We start from the raw sequence: 23679 nt of genomic DNA on the forward strand, positions 1-23679 counted from the left end.
ACAATAGTTTGCTCATAGAACAAACTAATACCGTTGGCTTAGACTCGAGATAGAACCAAACTTTGTGCCCATCGAAATGACGTTTAACCAGCAACACAAATTCCCAAATAATACAGTATAAGGGAGGTTTATGCATTTCTTTTATTTTTACCAATTTAAATGATTTTAGTGTTGATACAAAATGATAATTTGAAATATTTACTTAAAATATATTTAAGAGAATAGTTTTAAACAGGTTACGACTAAAAGATATATCGGAATGTATAACATCATATGGTAAGGGAACAATATATGTACCTGGATGATTTCATATATTGCATGATATTATATATATTTGTAATCCATAGATTTCTTGATTACAAATTTACTGATATGGGTCTCTAATGTGCCTGTATATATTTTGGTTAACTAGTGTATCTCATGGTAGCTTAGTGGTCAGTCTGGGTAGAAAGTACCTTCTGAAATATTAATGGGTTTCAAACATGAACAGCCATGTTTTTAGAGCCATTTTCCAACATTTCACCAAAGGTATCTTACATTTATCCAAAAATCTTGCTTATCTAAGTTTGTGTTGGTCTTGGGTTTTAGCAGCTTTGTGGCAGCCACACAGAGTATTTAATGATGTGACTGATGCTAATGATTACAGTTATGGAAAAATGCACTAAGCATTGTACTTTTTTTTTGCAGAACAAAATGTTCCAGGATCACATCCAGTGGCCACAGTGTAAATCATATACAATTTGTTTTTCCTCTAGTGCGAGAAAAAGCTATGAGGAGTTTGGATGGACAAGAACCACATCCTTACTTAATTAATAGACTTCTTATACTGTAAGTCATATTTTTATGCTGAGCTGCAGCTCCAACTCTTTAATATTACTGTGCAGTGCAAAAGGCTTACCAGTAGTTCTTGGTAGAAGTAAACATTAATAGAAGTGTGTTTACGGGGACAGACCCAAGAATTGGTACCGCTGGCATCTTTGGAAATCGGCTATGATACATAAGAATAAGGGGTGAAGCAGCCCAAGACTGGCTATCTAAGACGTAGTGTGCGTAGGACTTAAACACCAGGGCCGTCTCTTGATCACCAGTCTAGCCCTGGAGGAAACAGGGTATTCTGTTGCTGGAATACCCTCAGAAGCCACAATGCTGGCCATATATTATGGGTGGACTCCCTCATAACATTAGGCTACCTGCAATAACACAACACCATGTTTTGTCACAATATCTGTTAAAAAGTAAAATATCAAAAACCATAAAGGAAAAATCATTTCATTTTTTCATGACAGCTAAGCCTGTCATATTGATGTATCCATGCTTAACTACGCTCCGCAGAGTATCCTAATGTCGTCTCCTTCCATGGTACAATAGCCTGTTTAGTAGGCTAGTGTGCCAATAGCATGAATGGCAAGGTAATTCCGATCTCTACCACTAGGGGAGATTTAGCCAGGAACATGTAACACATGCCTAGAGAGCCAATAGATGTCTACACGATAGATCTAGGGGTCCTAAAAGCTTTACCTTCACACACATATATTCATATATTATATATATATATATATATATATATATATATATATATATATATATATATATATATATATGTATGAACACTCACTGTCAAGAGAAAATTCTACTTTAATCATTTAAGAACAGGAAAGGGTATAAAAAATATATAACTTTGCTCTTCTGTTGATATAACCCAACCTTTAAACACTCTCTGGTGGTGTGAAACTCAGCTGTGGCCACTGCTAATACGCATAAATGTAAATAGCCCAATTAGATTCCAAATTATCAAAGGGAATTATTTCCTATAAATATTACTGGTATAATACAGGATACCAAGTAAACCTCTCTACCCTCTAAAGTGGTTAGTTTAAAGGCAAATTTCATTTAAAAAATCTAATTTGATGCCCTAGGTGACCATTTAAAATTCAAGAGCTTGATTTTGACTCATCATGTGCTATAAGTAATAGTATTTTAGCTCAGATGTGTACATTTGGGAGGCCAGTAAAAGCTGTAATGTGGTTTTTGTGGAACAGGGTCAGATGAGTAAACAGCGGTTAACAGATGACAGGTTTGATTACCGTTGGCTACAGGCAAGACATATGGATCCCTTAGGAAAAGCAGGACAGGTTGGTGAGACAGTTTGCTGAAAAAAAGGTCAAAGACACAAATGTTGGCATAAAAAGCAATAAATGATAAAAACAACTTTATTCTACCATAATTACACTGGCCAAACTGTGTGAAATTTTACAGAAATGTAATTTGCCACAGTTAGTATAAACATAAAAAATATTAAAAATATATTTGTCAACTTGATTTAAAAAACATAAATATATATATATATATATTATATATATATATAGTGTTTAAATTTATTTATTTATTTTGTTTGTTTTTCTTCAAACCTGGGTCTAGGGAATCGATCACAGTGAGAATGAATGAAGAAGAAAAGAGAGAGAGGCACTGTTTACATGCCCTGCTTTTGTCATTTAACTATATCTGTGCATGTGATTCCCTGTAGCACAGATTACTGATGTATGAAAGTGTAGGGTTTCTTCTGTAGACTGCAATTGCAGCATTATGGGACCATTTTTTTTCTACCAATGTTGTACCAGGTACGTCATTGCTCCTCTAGGTCCCAAAATGCCGCAATTGCAGTCTAAAGCAGATCCCCTGCATTTCCATACATGCAATTGCTGCTACAGCCAATTACATCCACGGATATAGCTAAACGACGTACATCATTGGTCACAAAGGGGTTAAATAAGATGACAATTTTTCAATGCTGTACAACAACATCTTAAATTAACCTTAGAAAACACTGAAGATATCCAAATAAGGCAGCTCTTTCATAATGCACGGTGAAGTTAAAGAATTAAAATGTTTATTCACCTGAAAACACTGGGTTTAGTGAATACAACCCCAAAATAAATATACAAAAGAGCTCATTTCGTTTTATCGCAACTAAAGTTGGAATGGGAAAAAAGAAAATTTACCTTGGTTCCTCTGAATCAATATCTTCAATGGATCTGTAACATACAATTTGCATTGTGAATTAGTATTAAAAAAATGACAGCTTTCACGTGTACTGAATTAAAGGAGTAATTGGCCCTATTTTCATCCGAAATGGATGTTGAAGTTTTACGTGGATTCCAGTGTATTGTACTGCATGTAATTCATTGCAGACATTCTTTAGTTATTGGAGACAATGAGACTTCTTTCTAACTTAACTCCTCCCAGCTGCCTCTACTGAAAGTAAGGAGCATACCTCAATATGCTTTTAGCACATGCCTAGTATTCTGGTCACTCATACATGCACTACCTGAACATTGATGTTTTGCTAGAAAACATGCAATATGCTGTTGGTTCGGTGACGGAAATGAGAGCTTACATACGAATGTTTAAGCAGAGGCAACTGGGAGAGGAAGCAGAAGTCTCTAAACAATGGATGCTCCAATTTGCGTGCGCAAAATGCATTGGAATTCATGAAAATGGTACTCTTAACTTCCAGTCTGTCGGTAGCAAATTGATTAGGGCTGCAACAACTAATCGATAAAATCGATAATAATCGATAATGAAATTCGTTGCCAACGAATTTCATTATCGATTAGTTGAATCGATTATTATCGATTATAAAATGAGGGGTTTTTCAGAGCAAACGCTCTGAAAAATACCCCTCATTATATAATCCGTTTCAGTGACTCACAGCAGCAGCTCCTGCTTACCAGGCCCTCCCTGTAATCACTGTGACAACTGGCCCCGCCCCCTTCCTTCTCCCAGAAGGCCAGAACCACATGGCTGTGACACTCATCTAACTGTAAGTATAAAATTAATATTTGGGCTGCTGAAAGTTAGGGGAGGTGGGGGTTAATTTAGGGGCAGTTATGGTTAATGGGGTGTTTAAGGTTAATTTAGGGGCAGCTATGGTTAATGGGCTGTTTAGGGTTAATTTAGGAGCAGCTGTGGTTAATGGGGTGTTTGGGGTTAATTTGAGGCAGTTGTGGTTAATGGTATGTTTAGGGTTAATTTAGGGGCTGTTGTGGTTGACAGGGTCTTTAGGGTTAATTTAGGGGATGCTGTGGTTAATGGGGTGTTTAGGGTTAATTTAGGGGCAGTTATGGTTAATGGGGTGTTTAGGGTTAATTTAGGGTAGTTTTGATGGGGTATTTAGAGTTAATTTAGGGGTAGTTATGGTTAATAGGGTGTTTAGTGTTAATTTAATGATGAGGACTGAGGGTTAATTTAATAAAGTTAACTTAAGGCGCAGTTAGAGGTAAATGGGGGCAAACTAAGGGGAATCTAAATCCTGGGGGCAGTGAAGATTAACCCAGTACTTATTTAAAAAAAGTATGGTGTCAGTGTGCTGTGAACGGGTCTGTGACTCTATGAGGGGACTATGAGATATCTGGGTGGTATAAGGCATATCAGGGGAGGACGGAGTGACATATCTGGGGGTATAAGGCATATAGGGTATATAAGGCATATGTGGGGAGGGCAGTGTGGCATGTCTGGGGAGGACGGAGTGGTGTATCAGGGTGTATAAGGCATATCTGGGGCCACAGTGGCATATCTGGGGTAGACTGGAGTGGCATATGTGGGGAGGGCAGCGTGGCATGTCTGGGGAGGATGGAGTGGTGTATCAGGGGGTATAAGGCGTATCAGGCACAGTGGCATATGTGGGAGGCAGCGTGGAGTGGCAGATGTGGGAGGCAGCGTGGAATGGCATATGTGGGAGGCAGCGTGGAGTGGTATATGTGGGAGGCAGCGTGGAGTGGTATATGTGGGAGGCAGCGTGGAGTGGCATATGTGGGAGGCAGCGTGGAGTGGCATATGTGGGAGGCAGCGTGGAGTGGCATATGTGGGAGGCAGCGTGGAGTGGTATATGTGGGAGGCAGCGTGGAGTGGCATATGTGGGAAGCAGCGTGGAGTGGCATATGTGGGAGGCAGCGTGGAGTGGCATATGTGGGAGGCAGCGTGGAGTGGCATATGTGGGAGGCAGCGTGGAGTGGTATATGTGGGAGGCAGCGTGGAGTGGTATATGTGGGAGGCAGCGTGGAGTGGTATATGTGGGAGGCAGCGTGGAGTGGCATATGTGGGAGGCAGCGTGGAATGGCATATGTGGGAGGCAGCGTGGAGTGGTATATGTGGGAGGCAGAGTGGAGTGGTATATGTGGGAGGCAGCGTGGAGTGGCATGTCTGGGAGGCAGCGTGGAGTGGCATATGTGGGAGGCAGCGTGGCATGTCTGGGAGGCAGCGTGGCAAGCCTGGGCTCAAATGTGCATAAATTGGGGGGGCTGGTTGGGAAATAAAGACAAGAAATGCATTTTATCAAAGTTTTTTTTTTTATTCTGCTGTTTGTATTTAACAATTTGTTTATTAAATTATTTTAAATAAATGAAAAATTTACATTCATTTTTTTTATCCGATTAATCGAAAAAATAATCGGCCAACTAATCGATTATGAAAATAATCGTTAGTTGCAGCCCTAAAATTGATCAAAAGGCCATTTGTACTTAAGAATGGGTAAATCAACTAACAAAAGTCTATGAAGAATGGTTTAAAAATTCAACAGAAAATTTGCGCGGTGTGTTTGTTATAGACCAACCCCATACGCATACGATATACAGTTCTGCTGGACCTTTGTTATACCAACCCAATTAGTTATTAGATATTTAATATGTTATTTATAATGATGGGATGGGGATGCCTATTAAAGGCAAGCACAGTAAAAATAAAAAAATAAAAATTCTAGGTATTTATATTACTAATCGCCTTTTGACAAAATACTTAAAATAAGAGTGGCTTTAACAGGGAAGGCTCTTTTTTTATAATGTTTTCTTAGCACTCTCTCCAGTGTTCTGCACATACCAGTTATGCCTTACCCACAACTTTCAGCCTTCGGCAGAGAAGGCAAATGGCGAACATTCAAGAAATCGAGAAAAATTTTGGGTAGTTCTTCATTTTCAACAATGACAGTCTGGAATGAAAAATGATAGCCCTTAAGACCTGTTATATTTCAACAAATTGTTACGACTACTCAGACCATACTTAATAATTTATAGAGCATTATTTAAATAAAGATAATCGGTTACGAAGAAATTCACAGCACTACACTCGGACGTGGAAGAGGTTTGATCTATACACCAAGCTTGCCAAGATGCAAAAACAGGTCCCATTTTAATTCAATGCATTTCTTGTTCTTCGTCTTCTCTTTTTCTTTGTCTGCATCTCTGTGGACATAACCACCAGACGAGCTACGGCCAATATGGCAGAGCTTGCCGGGAAGGTCTTCTCCACATTGGAGGGTGCGGGTAGAAGAGCTCTGCCGTTTTGACTTAAAATAACCTGTGTAAACTTTTGCTAAAATCGTGGCGTTTCTACACATATAGTGTGTTTGTGTATAATATAATAGTAAAATACACTGGAATTTCAATAAAAAATGGGGGTGTTCTAAAACTTTTGACCAGTAGTGTGTGTGTATGTGTGTGTGTGTGTATGTGTAATATATATATATATATACACACACACACACACACACACACACACACACACTACAGTCGATTTTTCCAGTTTTTATTAAAATTTACGCAGTACAAGTCCAGTGAAAACCTGAAATGGTACAAAAGTAAGCGGTAAACAGCCAGAGGCAATAAAAAAAAGTTTAGGTTAACAAATACTGAAAAATAGCAGACTTAAACCGCAATAAGCTGCTTTGGGATGAACTGGACATAAGAGCGAATGTAAAGCAACCTACAAGTGCAACAGTGTTGGGAAGAACAATATTTGATTTCCGTTGCACCGATCGGACTTGGTTCTGTGGCAGTCATCCTCCCTGCCACTGTGTGCTGAGAAGTGATGCCATTTCTGGACGTGCAATGTCAGTAAGGGTTAATCCAGCCCTGCCCATGCTCAGAACTGGGAACTTGGCATGTTTGACCTGGAGTCTCCGAGTAAAGCACTGCTTCCCAGGGGCTGTCTTCAATCTCCAGGTAGGGGAGTGACCATCGGTTAGGCCCACCCCTTAAAAGTCAACTTTGATGTAGCCCCACCCTCTTACCACAGCCACACCCAGAGAAGAGAAAGAACTCTGGACAATCCATCTTGGAATGTTCTCAGGTATGAACATTGTGTCCATAAGTTTCACATGTAAGCTACACGTCCCATCTGACCGTAGATTTCTGGCAACTAATGTTAAGCGGCTACTCTATTAAAGAGTGAGGTGAACATCCTTTTCTGTGATTGTTTTCATTTCCAAAAATAACCTGTTCAGTTTCAAAGTCTGATGCTATTTCATTACTCAGCCTTGAAGGAATCCAATCCATCACTGCGCTGAGAAAAAGGAAATCTCCTGTGGGTTAGGAGACTTACTCTGGTTTTATTAATGCATGATTTAGGAAATGTTAACAATGCGAGTTGTTTGTTTTAACTTGACAGATCGGCTTACGATGCACTGACCACATCTATAGTATATTTGATAATGAGGAAAGACAGGTCATGGATGTAATGCGAAGCTATTCACAGCTACGCATTAGGGGATAGTTAAAGTTATAGTAAATGCTGTAGCAAACTTGCCAGACACTTCTTAAAGTATAACACAAGCACGTTCTTTTCAGAAAACTTGTATCGCAAACGCCACATGCCTTAAAACTGGGTTTAAAAGCAAACCTTAACATACTTCGTACAATAACTGACTTTTAAATTACCCAGATCTACAACACAGGCAAATAACAAGTCCAGTCTGAACTTGAAAGCTTGTAGACACCAATGCTGACTTATTGACCCTGAGTTTCAGGTTTTTGCCCCAATCACAGGATGAAGGGGCAGATTCTCAGGCTCGCACAGTCTGGAATTTATTCCTTCATAGTCTACACTGCTGCAATAAGGTCTAAGACGTACAATTAGTTCTTTTACCACCAGTGCGTTATGGTTGATATCCCTGCTTGAGTGCAGGTGACTCAATTAAGTACTTTAAATAATTACAACTCAAGGTTTCAATGAGGACGGGTATTTGAGCTATTTTAACACGTTTCAATGAGTCACTACTTAACAGGCTATTCAAGGGTTAAGAGTCAAGAGTCTCCAGATCAGCTCATTTAGAAAGTCCTCAGGTATTACAATGCTTCACTGCCACAGCACATATACTGCAAAGATAAGACACTAAATGCTCTAATGAATTCATTCATGCATGGATGTGAATTAAAGCATTTTATAAAATGTCAGAGAAATAGTAGATTTGAGAAATAATTGATAAATATTTACCTATTTAATAAATACATTTGAGAGAACCACTGGTTGCAGTCAAATAATCCAATGGGAAAGTCGCTTTAGCTACCCATAAATACTTAAGATAAAAGTATAGCAAATTTATACTGTGTGTGCTATACTATTACCACGTACAAACCTATAGAAGCCCCAGTACTTGAGTCAAACAGCATTACGTAGCATTTTGCAACCAAACTGCTTGACAGATATAAGGAGGGACCTAGATCATGTGATATGCTAAAGGCAATATAAATATATATATATATATATATATATATATATATATAATAAAATAAATTATATAAAATAAAGATTGGGCTGAAGGGTCAATGGACTTAGGCTTTATCATCAAATAGACAAATATAGTGGATATTAGGTTTTTATATTGGTCCCATATATGCCCCCTTTTAGTGTAAAATGCATAAAAGTGAGAATATCCCTCCACTTACCTGTATTGATTAATGTACACTGTTAATGCATAAAAGTTAAACCGTTTCCCAGAATCAGATTCCAAAGTAAGAGAAAAGATTTAATGACCAGTGTTTACAGTTGCCGAAAACATCCACTGTTATAGTCATATTCTAAAATGCCACCATGCCACACATTTTTTCTCCTTGCCTAATCATTCCTCGCAAAACTGCGTTCCCAGTGGACACCATTGATTGCCTCAACATGTTCCAATTTTGACAACAGAAGCACTTAATTGTCAGGTATCTCTTCTTCTTCTTCAGTGGCTGAAATACAGTCACAAAATAACAGAGGGACTTGTTCGGCTTTAACCTTAGCTAGATGCCATCACGCTGTGGAAAACCGTGTTAAAATATCACAGGATCATGCTGTTCTGTAAAAAGAAGACATGTAAAGAGCGTAATGATTTCCCTGGAGTTTGCTTTTTAGAAAATTGTCACCAGAGCCAGCAGAAACTGTGACACATCTTCAAAAGGGATGCCGAGAAATCGAACAAAAAGCATTCTAGTTAGGGCCAAACCTACTCATCAGCCAATTATAACTGTAACAAAGTATCTTCTTGAAAACTTCAACAAGACCGCTTTGGCTAACCTTTAGAGATTTGTGAACAAGGTTTCCACGGAGCATGGAGATATGTATCATCAAGAATGAAACGCCTCTTCCCACTTAGCCCATAGAAAGTCATTCATAAAGTGCCCCTAAGAAACTGGGCAAATTATAAGAAAAGGGCATTGAAAGTGTCTAGCTGCTGTCTGTTTGCCCGTGAAGATAAAACTGTATAAAAGTGATTGTTCCACCTGGACTGAGATGGCGATGATCCCCAGGCACTCTTAGAAGATTGTAATTTGTTATTGTGCACATAGAAAAAAAACAACAATGTTTGTATTTGTTTTAACAAGGTGATTTAGCATTACAGCTGCTGCTATTTTCTTACACTGGGTAAACCGAGCTTTAGAAATCTTTAGGGCAACATTATTACTTTATTAAAGATCGATTTATACAGGTTAGTCATATTCTGCAGCGCTGAAAATAAGCCAGACTTATAGTGTATGAAACAGCTTAAGACAAAAAGAAAACAATGAAGTATATATATATATATATATATATATATAAAATATCCCCTGCCTTTTATATACTCCTCCTACTGTTAACACCATAGCACCACCTTACACTACTGCCCAGGGCCATATGTAGAGTATTTGGCAACCAAAGTGGATCCACCTGCCCCTTTCCCCTCCTGGTAACTCACATATGCAATCACACACAATTTTATACACAATCTCACATTTGCATGGACTTACACACTCATGCCAAAACACATGCACATATCCACTAACACACACCTTTGGGATGAACTAGAAGAGATTGTGAGCCAGGCCTCCTCCTCCAACATCAGTGCCTGACCTCATAAATTCTCTACTGGATGAATGGGCAAAAAATTCACACAGTCTTGTGGAAAGAGTTCCCAGAAGAGTGGAAGCTGTTATAGCTTCAAAGGGGGGGACCTATGTTAATATCTATGTATTTAGAATGCAATATCATAAAAGTCCATGTTGGTGTAATGGCCAGGTGTCCCAATAGTTTTGTCCATATAGCAAACACATCCATGCTCACACATTTACACATACACACTCATACATACATGCATGCTCACACACAAACACTTATACACTCTAAATCTAACGTACATACAGTTATACATGAATATTCCCTCTTACCGCAACCACAGGTTTCCCTCTGGCTATGAGAAGCCTTGCATTTAACCGCAGGGTCACATAGCCTCATGTTACATGACTCTGCTGTATTCCTGTCTTCCTGGTCTTGTCCACAAATAAAAACAGTTTTGGACCCGCTCAGGGACAGCCTGCCCCTGTGTGCCCCTTGATGATTGGCACCTGAGGCGGACCATCCCCCAGTTCCCCCCTATGTGCGCCCCACGCTGAACACTGAAAATCTGGCATTTTACAGTTCAACTTAATCACACACAAGCACCACAGTGGATATAAGTGAAGAGATTTAGAATATCATGCTGCCTGCCCAGTAATGTGGATGGAAACTGGGCATGATGCCACACAAGCCCAAGTGTATGAGTATGCATAGACTATGTATAGTTGGTATGTTGCAGGCCTGTTTAAAGCCCCTGCCAGCAACACATTGTCTACGGTTTTTGGATTCTACGCAATGGAAATGAGACAGTCTTGGATCTTGCACCACCTGGTAAAAACACTGGATTGGGAAAATGTGCAATACAATGCTCAGTCAACTATATGTGCACATTTTCTATATGCAAGATGAATTGACTATTATATATAGAAACATAAAATGAGTAACAAATAAATATGTTGTTGGTAATTATATATTACATACCTAGCAATGATAATTTATGCAGACATTTACACGAGATGGGTTAAGGCAACTGCTATATAGTTGTAATACTTTTCATGGTTTTTACAACCACGGTCAAGTTCAGAAAGCTAAAAAATATTATATAGTAAAGAATTTATTTTATTAAGGGTGAAAAAAAATAAAAAACATAAAATAATCCCAATGTGCATTTTATGCTTCTTATAAAAAAGTCTAGATAACAGCCTCTGAATGCTTCTGGGATCTCAATTACTTTCTATTGTTTGGAAACAACATTCATTTTTTTAAATGCTTATAAAATATGTAGAAAAAGTCTGGGATCTGGAACAGTTGGTTGTCTTAAGTCGTAGATATTTACATCTATTTCTGCCCATTCGAAAAGTGGCAATTTGTCACCATTACGGCACTTTCTCTCTAGCCGCCCCTCCATCCCCCTTTCTGTTAAATGGATAGCTCTCCACAATGCACTTTTCACTTTAAATGAGCACTGCTTGGAGTTCTTAGTATGATTGATCTCTTTCTTTAGTTCCCCCTGAATGCTGTTAACAGGGCTAGTCTCTGATAAAGGCTAACTGCTATGAATTGTTGGTCCTTGCAGTCTCTCTTTTCCAAACACCACGGGGATCACTTAAAGATCACAATTGTGGCGTAAAGCAGCTGTTGGCTGCAAAATGAGGCTTAAAATGCAGTGTGCTTTTTCAGCCACTTCTGTGAAGCACAGTTCTGGTACACATTTGTATCTATAATAAGTACAAAATAGTCCTCTTTAATGATTACATTTCTCATACCTGATGTTCGTGGCCTACAGAATCATGTTCTTTCTGATATACATGTCAAGAATGTTCTGCTACTGTTTATCAAAGACCATTTGAATACAGATATTTCCAATACACTATACCTGGGACCCATTGTCCCAAGGTTTGTGTAGTTCTACAATGCATTGTGAAGATTCTTTGTAAATATTTCGAATAACGCTGTTTTGATTTAATACTCACAACAAGCCACCACACCTCATAAAACGCTGCTGGCATTACTTTTAAAAAAAGTTTGTATTAAGACCTCAAGGAACGATCAAATTTGGAATAAATAAGTAAAAAAAAAGGATAGATGCAAAATCTCAGGCATTAACTATGACAGGGGTGTCCAAGTTTTTTCTGCAGTGGGCCACTTCATCAGAATTGTATACGTGCGCGGGCCGCACTCATTTTTCACTGTGACAAAAAATATGGCCTTTAATAAAATATGCAGATTAAAATAAAGTAAAATGACACAAAACCTTTACTCTTCCTCTCACTGATTTCTGGGCCTTGAAAGTTTTGCGACTACAAATTCAGGATTCCCTAGATTTATTCTAGGGATGAACTAAAATGAAAATTCTGGACCAAAACATTCAGGGTTCACTTAGCCAAAACCGAAAATGACCCCCACCTTTAAAAATAATAATAAAAACGCACATGTTTAATAAAAGTAGGTAACACACAATTGGACAAAATTAGCAATATGACTTGGCATGATAGGAGTGTGATTGCTAACAGCAATCACACTCCTATCATACCCAGGCAACCAGTAAATGCTGGTACCTAGGCATGATGGGACTGTGCTCGCTGTGATTGCTGTTAGCAATCACACTCCTATCATGCCAAGTCAGCCAGTACATGCTGGTACAGGGTGGCTGTAAGTGATGTGCAGACCCCATACTGCTGGCAGCATCGCTACACAAGGGGGGCAGCTAGCTAGGTTTCAGCATGTACTGGCTGACTTGGCATGATAGGAGTGTGATTGCTAACAGTAGTCACAGTCCCATCATGCCTAGGTTCCAGCACTTACACATCCATCCAGTAAATGCTGGAACCTAGGCATGATGGGACTGTGATTGCTGTTAGCAATCACACTCCTATCATGCCAAGTCAGCCAGTACATGCTGGTACAGGGTGGCTGTAAGTGCAGGCCCCATACTGCTGGCAGCATCACTACACAAGGGGGGCAGCTGGCCAGGTTTCAGCACGTACTGGCTGACTTGGCATGATAGGAGTGTGATTGCTAAAAGCAATCACAGTCCCATCATGCCTAGGTTCCAGCACTTACACATCCATGCTATCACACACACATCACACACACACTCATAATCATTCATTCACAGATTCATTCCCTCAATCACACACACTCATTCAAACACCCTCCCCACCCCCTTACCTGCACTGCAGCTCCTCGATGCCGCTCGCAGACTTCAGCAGGGGGCGCGGCTTCCCTCTGCCTTCTCTGCTAAAGCGCAGAGGAAGTAGGATGTCACGTGAACTCCGCTTCCTCTGTGCAGTCCAGAAGACCCTCCCACAAGTAAGTAGCAGGGCTTGAGGTACGGCTCGCGTAAGATCGGTTGCCCTGGCTGCCGATCTTACGCGGGCCGCACCTCGAGGTCTCGCGGGCCGCATGTTGGACGCCCCTGAACTATGACATGTTCCTCTTTTGGAGAAGCAGTCCCTCTCTACCCTATGCTCCTTTTTCTGGTAGATACATCATAGAGCTAAGGGACAATAAAATGCATAATACTGTGGGGATAATATGCAGGAGGTATAACATAAGGAGCTGAACTGGGATATAAGGCAGCATAATTTGGTTAGTACCAAAAGGTTGGGTAGGTAGCCATCCAAAAACAAACTAAATTGTAAGGGTGAAATATAGAAGTTAGTAAAAGCTGGATAGCATGACCATTAAAGGTTCATGGAGGTCTGTCTATAAATGTGAAGATTATGCATTGCTAGAGAAGTCAGGAATTAGGTTGTGATAAAAGGATGCAGTAGAGTTAGTGAGAAGATTATTTCCAGGTTGCCATCATATTATGGTGCTGATGAATGTCCCTCAGCTTTCATTCGGTACATCTTCTTATTCTACATTAATAACAACATGCAGTGTGTATTATCTTTATTCATACAGCACTAGCAGATTCCATAGAAATGTGCACTGATATTATACATAAGGAAATGGTCATCTTTTCAGATTTAGCACAAAAATGATTTGTTGAAATGACCTATAGCTTGTGTTTTTGTTTGTCAATCAGTGTCATTGTTTTGGAGTTTAAACGCTCATCTCATGGAAGATGAGATCAATGGCAGCCGGCAGCAGAGCCAATTTATTGTCCTAAAGCGGTCTCCGTTTCCTCACCCCACAAAGGCTGCCTTGACCAAGCAACAATCACCAACTTATAACCATAAGGTAGACATAAAACAATGTGGATGAATAACCATGGAGAGGCCAAGACAAGGTGGTTAAGATGTTTTTCCTCATGGTAACCATATTTAGTGGATTTTTAATAGGCATTTATTGTTTAATAAAATATGAAATCATTACACCGCAGATCTTATAAACGAAATATAATACATGTTGGAATGGTAGATTACGTTTACTAGCAACTAAAACATTCTAGTTTCAGGATAACCTCACGTTATACTGGAACAGCCTCTCATATTGGATTTGCAAAGTTTATATGGAGAAAACAGCTGGAATAGGTACAAGTGACTGATATCTATGGGGACTTTACTGAAACGCCTCCCACAAAGCATATTACTGCCCACCCGTGAAATAAAGAATGACTTAAAAAAGCGTTTTTGGTGCCCATTTGGGATATTGATCCATTAGTCTGTATCTTGCACTTACACAAAGACACCTGAGGTCTTGGCTAGCATATCCCTCAGTCCCCATCATCTATACTTGTTACAGGGTTGACAGCAATGCACCTCCCCTGGGCAACCTTCACACTTGGGATAGACTTGAGTCGGTAAAACCAAATGATTGATCTATTTGAATTTGAACGCAAGAACAAGAGTAATGGAATAATGAAAGTGACTTAAATACTCCATACCAACTGTACAACATGGTACATAAAATAACACAATACTAACTAAACATTTAATTCCAAGATTCTATTGAAAAGACCATGACTTAGAAACATTTTCAGTTCTGCAGCTAAAAGTAACATCTGATTTGATGTTAAGAAAAAATATGTTTTCCTAGGCGTGTGTCTTAAAGAAAGCTTGCCAATACGACAACAAAAGTCTGTCATTAAGGAATCACAGTCAAAGGTCACAGAGAATGTAAATGACTTGTGAAGAAACAAAGTCATCTTCATCTAACATTTCCTTCTTATTGTGCTTCCTTAAAACGAGACCCCTCCAAAAAGGACGAGCACGCTTAAACACTCTGTAAGACGGGGGGACAATCAATAGTAGCTGAATGCCATCTGCTTCGGCCAGCGAAACAGCACCAAAAGTGTAAGCCATGCATCTTCTTTTATTGAAAGGTTATTTTTATGCAAGTAAACAATTCATCGTCTCTTTGCACGCCTGATGCTCATTTACCACTTCCGATCAATAAAATATGCAAAACAACAAAAAAAAATTGAATCCTAAGAGTAGTTGTGATGCCAGGGTGAGAGGTAATCAATAGGAAGCCTGTTCAATAGGGCAGCCGGTGGGGTTACTTGTAGGAAACCATGATTCCCTGAGTCTCTTTTGACAATCCCTGTGAAGCATCATACTTTTCTAAAGTAACAAACTCAACCTCCCTTCAAAAGAAGCATAGTTTGTGTTGAAGAAATTTGTACGGGTCGATCTTTCTCCAAAAGGCAGCATTGAGACACTCAAGACCACGATCCTCTTGTTTTCGCAATGTCTATTTCTGGAATTTTAATATTGGATTGACACTACAGTATATTAGCACAACATAAGATTCTTCTACAGGGAATTGGCACTAGTTTAGCTAGTAAATCCGATATGATTTTCTGCCCGTCATACAGGCATTTCAGTCCTGCCAGAACATGTACGTTGCTTCCAGTACAGGGACAGACAATGATGAATTGTTCTGCACCACAAAGATTCCATTATTGAACTTACATTTATTTTAACTGAATTCTCTTCCTTTTTAAGCGTCGCTTAACATTATTCTTTAGCGATTTGAGCCTGCTTGGATATCTTTCCTATAGTTTTTCTCAAACATGGCTACAAATTCATGGCTACAAATTCATGGCTACAAAGTCAAGTTGCTACAAATTCTTTTACTGAAATAATAACTAATAGTATTGTTATCCAAACGAGAGCTGTATTTTGCCACAAACACTTTATAGACAAATTATAGCCATGATGAAGCTACAGTAATAATATTTCTAAGCAACCTTAATCCAACACAGACCTTCATCACATCTCCCATCTGGCCTTGGTGTGATGTTCTGTAGCCTGAATATGACTTCCTAGGCAGGGTAGGTGCCCCTTGCCCTTCCTATAGCCATGCCCCCCCCAGTCTCTTCCTACAGTGAAGTTGCCCTGGTTTGGGCACCTGAAAGGTTGGCACTAAAGATCTCAGACACCTAAAGAGCAAGCTTCCAGGTTTTTATATGGCAACCAAGTTTATATATATATATATATATATATATATATATATATATATATATTAAAATTCATTTAGATTTGCTCTTTGGAATGATCCAAGCTTTGGCCAAGTACTAACAGTATCTATGAGTCTCGGAGCCAGCGGGCTGCACGAGTATAATTTAAACACAGAGATTTCCACTGTATGCACTGCTAACCACACTGAACCTGTTACTGCTCTAAAGGGAATTGTCCACCTCTTATTAGATTTTCTGCAGCATGGCCATAAGTGATAAATGTACTGCTGTACTCACTATCAAGTTAATCAATGCTGCCAAAGTTTTGTTGACCTAACTGTAATCCATAAAATGAGTGGCATTTTCCCTATTAAGATGACATCTTCGCCCCTGCGCAAGATCGGTGCATTTTTTTTCCAAATACAGTATAAATAATCTTGATCGTCCCTATGATTCTGGTTATCTAGAAAGGCAAAAATCACAAGTTCCGTAACTAATATGATTTTCATATAATTACTCTGGGTTACAATAAAATAGTAATAATAAAGCAATAGTAAAGATAGTCAAAAAGAAGAACAAAGAGGTGGCGCAGAGAAAACATAGTAAACAGGCGGACAACGTAAGAGACATAGAGAGACAAACGTAGGAAGAGACTTCCCGAAGTGGGAAGAGAAAACACAAAGTGTGCCCTGGGCATTGTAGATTGAGAGAGACATATGAACAGATTTATTATATGCACCTATATAGCAATACAACTTTGCCAGCCTCCCTAATGGCTGGGACTATTTGCCATATGCTCCTATAGGTGTTTTTACATGCTACAAGCCATTGCTGTGGAAGGAAATAATAAAATAGTGCTTGCAAGAGGCCCTCTCTATCCCAAACAGCCATCCTGCTCTCGCAGGCAATTACTGACATATGAAATATGAATCGCCATTGATTTTTCCTTCAGGGGTCACAACGCTCCCTGTTTTACGCACTCGAGGCATTTATTTTGGCGTCCAAACCTGACACATTTTCACAAAATGAACTTTTTAATGTAACCCATGCATTGTCAAAAATATTCTTCATTTTTTACTTCTTGACATCTGGTCCTTTACACAATTCTGCAGGGAGATTAAAAAAAACAACAAAACCTGCGCTAATGCAATTACTGAGGAGACAGCTCAATTCACCAGGATCTGGCCAAGTCTGCTACAGTATCTCACAAAAGTGAGTACACCCCTCACATTTTTGTAAATATTTTATTATATCTTTTCATGTTGTTCTGCCTGGCTGAATGTGAGAGCGATAACACCAAATTTAACACACCTGCTCCCCATTCACACCTGAGACCTTGTAACACTAACGAGTCACATGACACCAGGGAGGGGAAATGGCTAATTGGGGCCAATTTAGACATTTCCACTTAGGAGTGTACTCACTTTTGTTGCCAAGGTTTAGACATTAATGGCTGTGTGTTGAGTTATTTTGAGAGGACAGCAAATTTACACTGTTATACAGGCTGTACACTCACTACTTTACATTGTAGCCGAGTGTCATTTCTTCAGTGCTGTCACACGGAAAGATATAATAACATATTTACAAAAATGTGAGGGGTGTACTCACTTTTGTGAGATATTGTATATTAATTTTGCATAACACCTTTAAATACAAAGAACCCTTACCCAGGTAGAGCTGTGGCAACTCCTTCACATCTCAAATACTCTTAACCCTAAAAATCCAATTTTTGTGTGAATAGACATATTAAATCCTCCGGATATTATTGTGGTAGTGAACATTTTCCCATAATAATATATAATATATTTAAAGAATGTGTGGGATAAAAAAACATGGTGTAACAATTGTGTGGTTTATGTCTGTAGAGAATATCCATATATATATTATATATTATATATATATATATATATATATATATATATATATTATATCTAAGTTAATGTGTTCAGATTTACAATGGGAAGTGCTAGGAACAAAAAATAACTGAAGGGAAGAATACATACACAGACTGCTGTGACCTCGTAGTCACCTGCCAAAAAAAGCAGATCCAGACTAATGCTTCATAAAGTCAGGGCAGCCATTAGGCGAGTGCGTTGTAAACTATTTTACTTGCATTCTACGCAACTGTCTAATCTCCAGTACTGTGAGATAAAGCTGAACTCTACTGATGCTAAAAGCATGGTTGGAGGGGATTATGATTGGCCAAAGGAGCCCTAGGGGCTTTCGCATTGTAGAATGCAGAAGACTAAACTTCTGGCTTAGAATCATCCAATCCACGCAGGCGACAAACATAGTTTTGTTCAGGAGGCTAGGGGAATATCAGCTAATATCTGGGTCTCTGGCTAAGCCTTTGATCTCCTGGTGGCCCTGACCACCCACAGACTCTGTACTACTACTCATTGGCAGCTAGTCTCCATGAGACATTGTGGGATCCTGGGTTTGAAGTCTTGGTATGGTAGCAGGCCTATAGGAATCAGGAAAAGAGAGCGTGCAAGTGGAGCAAGTGGAGCAACAGATCTCCCTGCCATCCTACTAAACCATACGTGTCCTCAGTGCAGCTGCCTGGTAAGGTTAATGTGGGTATATACAGCTCCAGAGAGCATATATAACGTTGTGTCGATTTTTTCCAGGTTAATTCCATCTTGAACTTGTTTGAGGCTAAATCTAACGGCTTCCAATGAATCGGCTCCATTTTGATAGCTTATTTATCAGACTGGGAAGAACAGAATTAATGGTGGTTACTTTGACCATGTCCCGTAATTGGAAACAACGTTTAGTCTACACTGTGCTTTAGCAATTAAGAGCAATTTGTGAAACTGTTTTTTTTTTTTTTTCTTTTTACTATTGTCTTGTTGATTGGATTTCTCTAGGCACAGACAAAACAAATGGGGATACAACAAAACAGTATTAGTCTGAATAAAAACCCAACTGCCAAGTTACTTACTATGAGAAATGTGAACAATACCTATTAATTTCTCTGCCGTGATACATTTATTTCACCGCAGCATTATGGAAACCCAGCAATATTTTCACAATACGCACCCTTCTGTCTTAGTTTTTATGCAATTATTCCCTTTTGAAAAATAAACCGAACCAAAACAGAAGAAGAAATTATTTTTCTTGATTAAGCAGGTGCATTTCTCCTGGGAGCGAACACAAAACAAACGATTAATCTTTCCTTATTTGTTCTCAGAAGAACGTACATGCCTCGTACACCAGAAAGCCGGCATTACCACTGGCAGCCAGTCTACAGCAATTAGGCTTGATCCCGAAACAAATGGACTGAAATCACAGGGCCTGGTCTGCTGAGATTTCTTCCTGGAGGGCAAGGTTACGATCTCCAAATTCCCAGCTGTGGAAATATGGGTAAAATGTCCCCCACTGTGCTTTGGTATAATTAACAAGGCCAGGGAATTAATATCAGCTAAGTAATTGGAGAGAGAATTAGCAAAAGAAATGTACATTAATCTTGCCTAGTTAAAGACCGTTAATAACAGCAGGCCGTGCAATCTTGCTTATTCCTAAACTTTTTATTAACCAGCAAAAGGTAAGAACAAGAATCCAATAAAGACCTCTGCGGCATTTCTTCGTTATGGATTTCTTCAGCGTTAGGTACGCAAAGACAAAAGGAAACAGTATCAATTAAGAAAAACAGCTTTATAATCACCTCTTTTAGATGGTTTACACAGATGACCTTTAGAGAAATATTATAAGATTAGATATTACTTATACCCTTTCTATTGCAGACGCAACACCTTGGACTTTATTTACTAAAATGAGAGTTGACAGGATGGAGTTGTGGTTTCAACTCCTTCTATAAATTATGGAAAAACAACCCTAGTGAATTTTGTGGCAAGACGACTCCTCAGCCATTGAACTATGCATCATACAGGGCCAGTATGGCCCTTGCTTTGAAAAACTTGCCAGCATTCACCCTTCAACACATCTAGTGAAGTGAGGGAGTTGAACTCTCCCGACGACTCTCCCTTTAGGGAATAAAGTGAAGGCAAATTTAAAAGTGATTCAAGTATTAGTTTTTCTCCTAGAGTTCCAAATTCTACAAATCTGACTTTCAACATAATCCCAAAGTTTGTCAGTGAAGGAAATTCAAATTCTTAATTTGCAAAAGTAACTTTACAATCTAATCAAAAGCTTTCATATAAGTGGTGTCATTGTGAGCAGTATTCGCAATAGATAAAATACAGAAATGTTGAATTGATTAAAAAATACATAATAATAATAAAAATAATAATAACAAACACAGGTACCATAAAACAGTAACTACTCCCTGACAGTCACCCAACATTGTCTACAATTGACACATTTACAAAAAAGAAAATAAATAAAATGTCTCCATCTTCTAAACCATAAAGCAACCAGTGCAATAAAATGCGACATGGATAAGCTCAATCATTTTTATAAAGATTTGAATTTATAAAAGAATACTTTTACATATTGGTATCACGTTTACACATGACTTCTCTTTAAAGGTTGATATTTTACATGTTTCTAATAGCCACTGTTCCCTACAAAATACATTAAACCGTATTGCCATTTTGGGTTTATATGGTCAAGGGTGGTAAAGGTTCAAACCAAACACTCTACACCTATGGGTGCTAGAGACACAATGTTTGAGAGAAAACAAAAACAGTACAGAAAAACCTTAAAAAAAAACCCCCTGAAAAATGTAATTAAATCCATAGCTAGATTCTCTTCTTTACTTTTACTTAAAACTCAATTCAACTACTCTGGGTGAACAGACGGGCCTTTAATAGCATCGAAAACATATGTTATTGCCATGGTAAGACAGAACGTGCTTTGAAAGGCTCTATCTAATCTAAACGCTAGGCAGTGGGTTTTCTCCAAACAGCCAGAGACATGAATTTATCCCATAAACAGAACCCAACTGATATATATACAATGATGGATTCAAGTTATTAACTGATCAAAAAGAGATGGATGGTCTTCTGCTTTTCTCAATCCACATCATCATCTTGATTCATTTAAAGATATGTGGTGCACTTAACAAACGCTGTTAAAGTTTCGATAGAATCAGTCGTATAATCCGAACCACAGCACTGTGCTCAAAATCAATCAATACATTCACTTGTATAGGAAAAGGATTGTTAAGTACTTACAAGCAGGGCCATTAATATTATTTAACGCAACATTCAAAGTTTTAATAAGGACCAAGGAAGCCCTGTGATGTGTTTTTTTTTTGCCTTGATCAGATACCGCTATATAGAAACGTTTCAGCTACAATGTATTCGCACTTCAGCGATGCGCTTTTAAATTCCATTAACACAGGGAAAAAAAAGACTACGTGGGAAGACGCTACTCCAATTTAGTTTCTATTTTGCTATTTAAACAGCATTACAAAGAAAATCAATACACATAATTACTAGAAAAAGTGCATCAGGCAATTTTTCGGATTTATCAAAGACGAGAACTGGAAGGATGATGTATTTTTTTGTAATCGAGCCTACACACCATTAAATTAGCTTACTTGTTCAAAGAAAAGGCTGTGTACTTAACGGTTTAATTACACTTATAGACAGAGGTGGCGCTACTATACAAATAGATCATTTGGGGCTCTAAGGCGCTCTCTAATCTTACGGGCCCATTAGAGGATCTGGGAGGGGTCCAAGGTTCCTCTAAAACGTAAAAACTAGAATGTATCTTAACAAAAAAAAAAACATCCATGATCCGAAGTACGGTGTTCATGAGTGTATATTATTACCGGCATTATATTTGCCCCTATAGATGTTCCCTCCCAGTCTTTTTGCTTAGGGCCCTTAAAAACTGAGAGTAACCCCTGTTTAGAGCTAGCCTATAAGTTTTAAAGGTTGTTCCATGACATATAATGAAAAGATGGAAAGATTCTTTAAAAAGAGAAGAAAAAAATTGAACCATGTACACATTTTCCACAAATGTGGGTTAAGAGTTGAAATATTTTTTGGACAAGTACAAAATGCTTTGGGTTCCATATTATACAGGGGTTTCCTTCTGGACAAAAGCAAAATATTAAGGAGAAATTGAGGCCAGAACCTCTAGGAGCTTACGACAGAGGCTCAGTGGATAAACAGTACAGGCTTACATGTAGATTACATGTAGGATCTGCTAAGGGAGGATGTGTTTGATAATATGGCCACCCTACAATGCTGGTTTAGACTGAGATACAGTGCTGGGTTTTTAAAGCATGAAAAGCAAAAACAAATGGCATATTAGAGAACTTAAGAGAGTTTTAATCGAGAAAGCAAAGCGTTTTAGAGCGCTCTAGATTCAACTCACCAACATCACTGTGCATTATTGAGGACAAACCCCAGTGAGTATTTCTTGGAAGACCACCTTGGATTCCCCTGCTTAACCCTTAGTTAAATCAGAGAGGTTTCTTGAAAGGAACTTTACTAACTGAACTACATTATGCAGGACCAGCTTAGTCTTACTTGTGAGAACAGTTTGCCACAGATGGCCCTTCATAATATACAGAAGCAATGGGCATCAGGAAGGTTAGAGGATTTACTTAGAGACAGAATAGGGTGCAGAGACACAGAGAGGAAACAAGACAGAAAACTGTGCGAGGAGAAAGAGATACGCGTCAGGAATCAGTGGTCACATCTAAATATGCCCTTTTCTATGGATTTTACTTTACCTTATGTACCATTGTACCAGATACCTTGTGGAGACACCAACTATATCTCTAGGGCGATTAAATGAATCCTGCGTAATTCTTACACTTAGGAATTCATGATGTATGACTTTGATGCAGACCATGGGTTAGGGAACTAGTCACAGCAACGACACTTGGTCACTAAAATCCACTTTTTAACAGGCTCCGTCTTAATGTGTGTCAGCCTACACACCTTCTCAACCTTCTGGTGAGATGAATCATACAGAATCATTTACACATTTTTTCTGGTAAAAAAAAAAAAAGTATTGTTTTCAAGTAGCCTGACAAGTAAATGTCTTTGAGCTACATGACTGTAATCGGTACCGAGCACACCACAATTATTCATGTTCTATGACAAGAGCTTGATGTTCAAGGATAATGAAAAAAAGGATTCTCACGTTTTTGGAGTTTAACCACAGCTCAGTCAATAAAAACATTACGCATCAGGGGATGTGATACTGCACTTGATGGTCCTATCGAATGGAAATTAAGTAAAGACTATCAACAATTTGTGACATAGACAGGGAACCTCTCTCAT

General features: G+C 38.8%; 1 protein-coding gene across 1 annotated transcript in view; it reads right to left on the reverse strand.

Moving 5' to 3' along the window:
• The window catches only part of LOC149302951 (sorting nexin-24-like), a 55582-nt gene that overhangs the window by 3248 nt on the left and 28655 nt on the right, over nt 1-23679 (reverse strand). The window contains exons 4-6 of the mRNA XM_089481911.1: nt 5886-5980; nt 3000-3032; nt 2085-2149 (exon numbers count right to left, since the gene is read on the reverse strand). Coding sequence (XP_089338037.1) covers nt 2085-2149; nt 3000-3032; nt 5886-5980 — 193 coding nt within the window. The remainder of the gene's footprint in view (nt 1-2084; nt 2150-2999; nt 3033-5885; nt 5981-23679) is intronic.

This window comes from Sceloporus occidentalis, unplaced genomic scaffold (genome assembly GCF_023333645.1).
Source record: "Sceloporus occidentalis isolate IW3139 unplaced genomic scaffold, rSceOcc1.0.p SCAF_16, whole genome shotgun sequence".
NCBI lineage: Eukaryota > Metazoa > Chordata > Lepidosauria > Squamata > Phrynosomatidae > Sceloporus > Sceloporus occidentalis.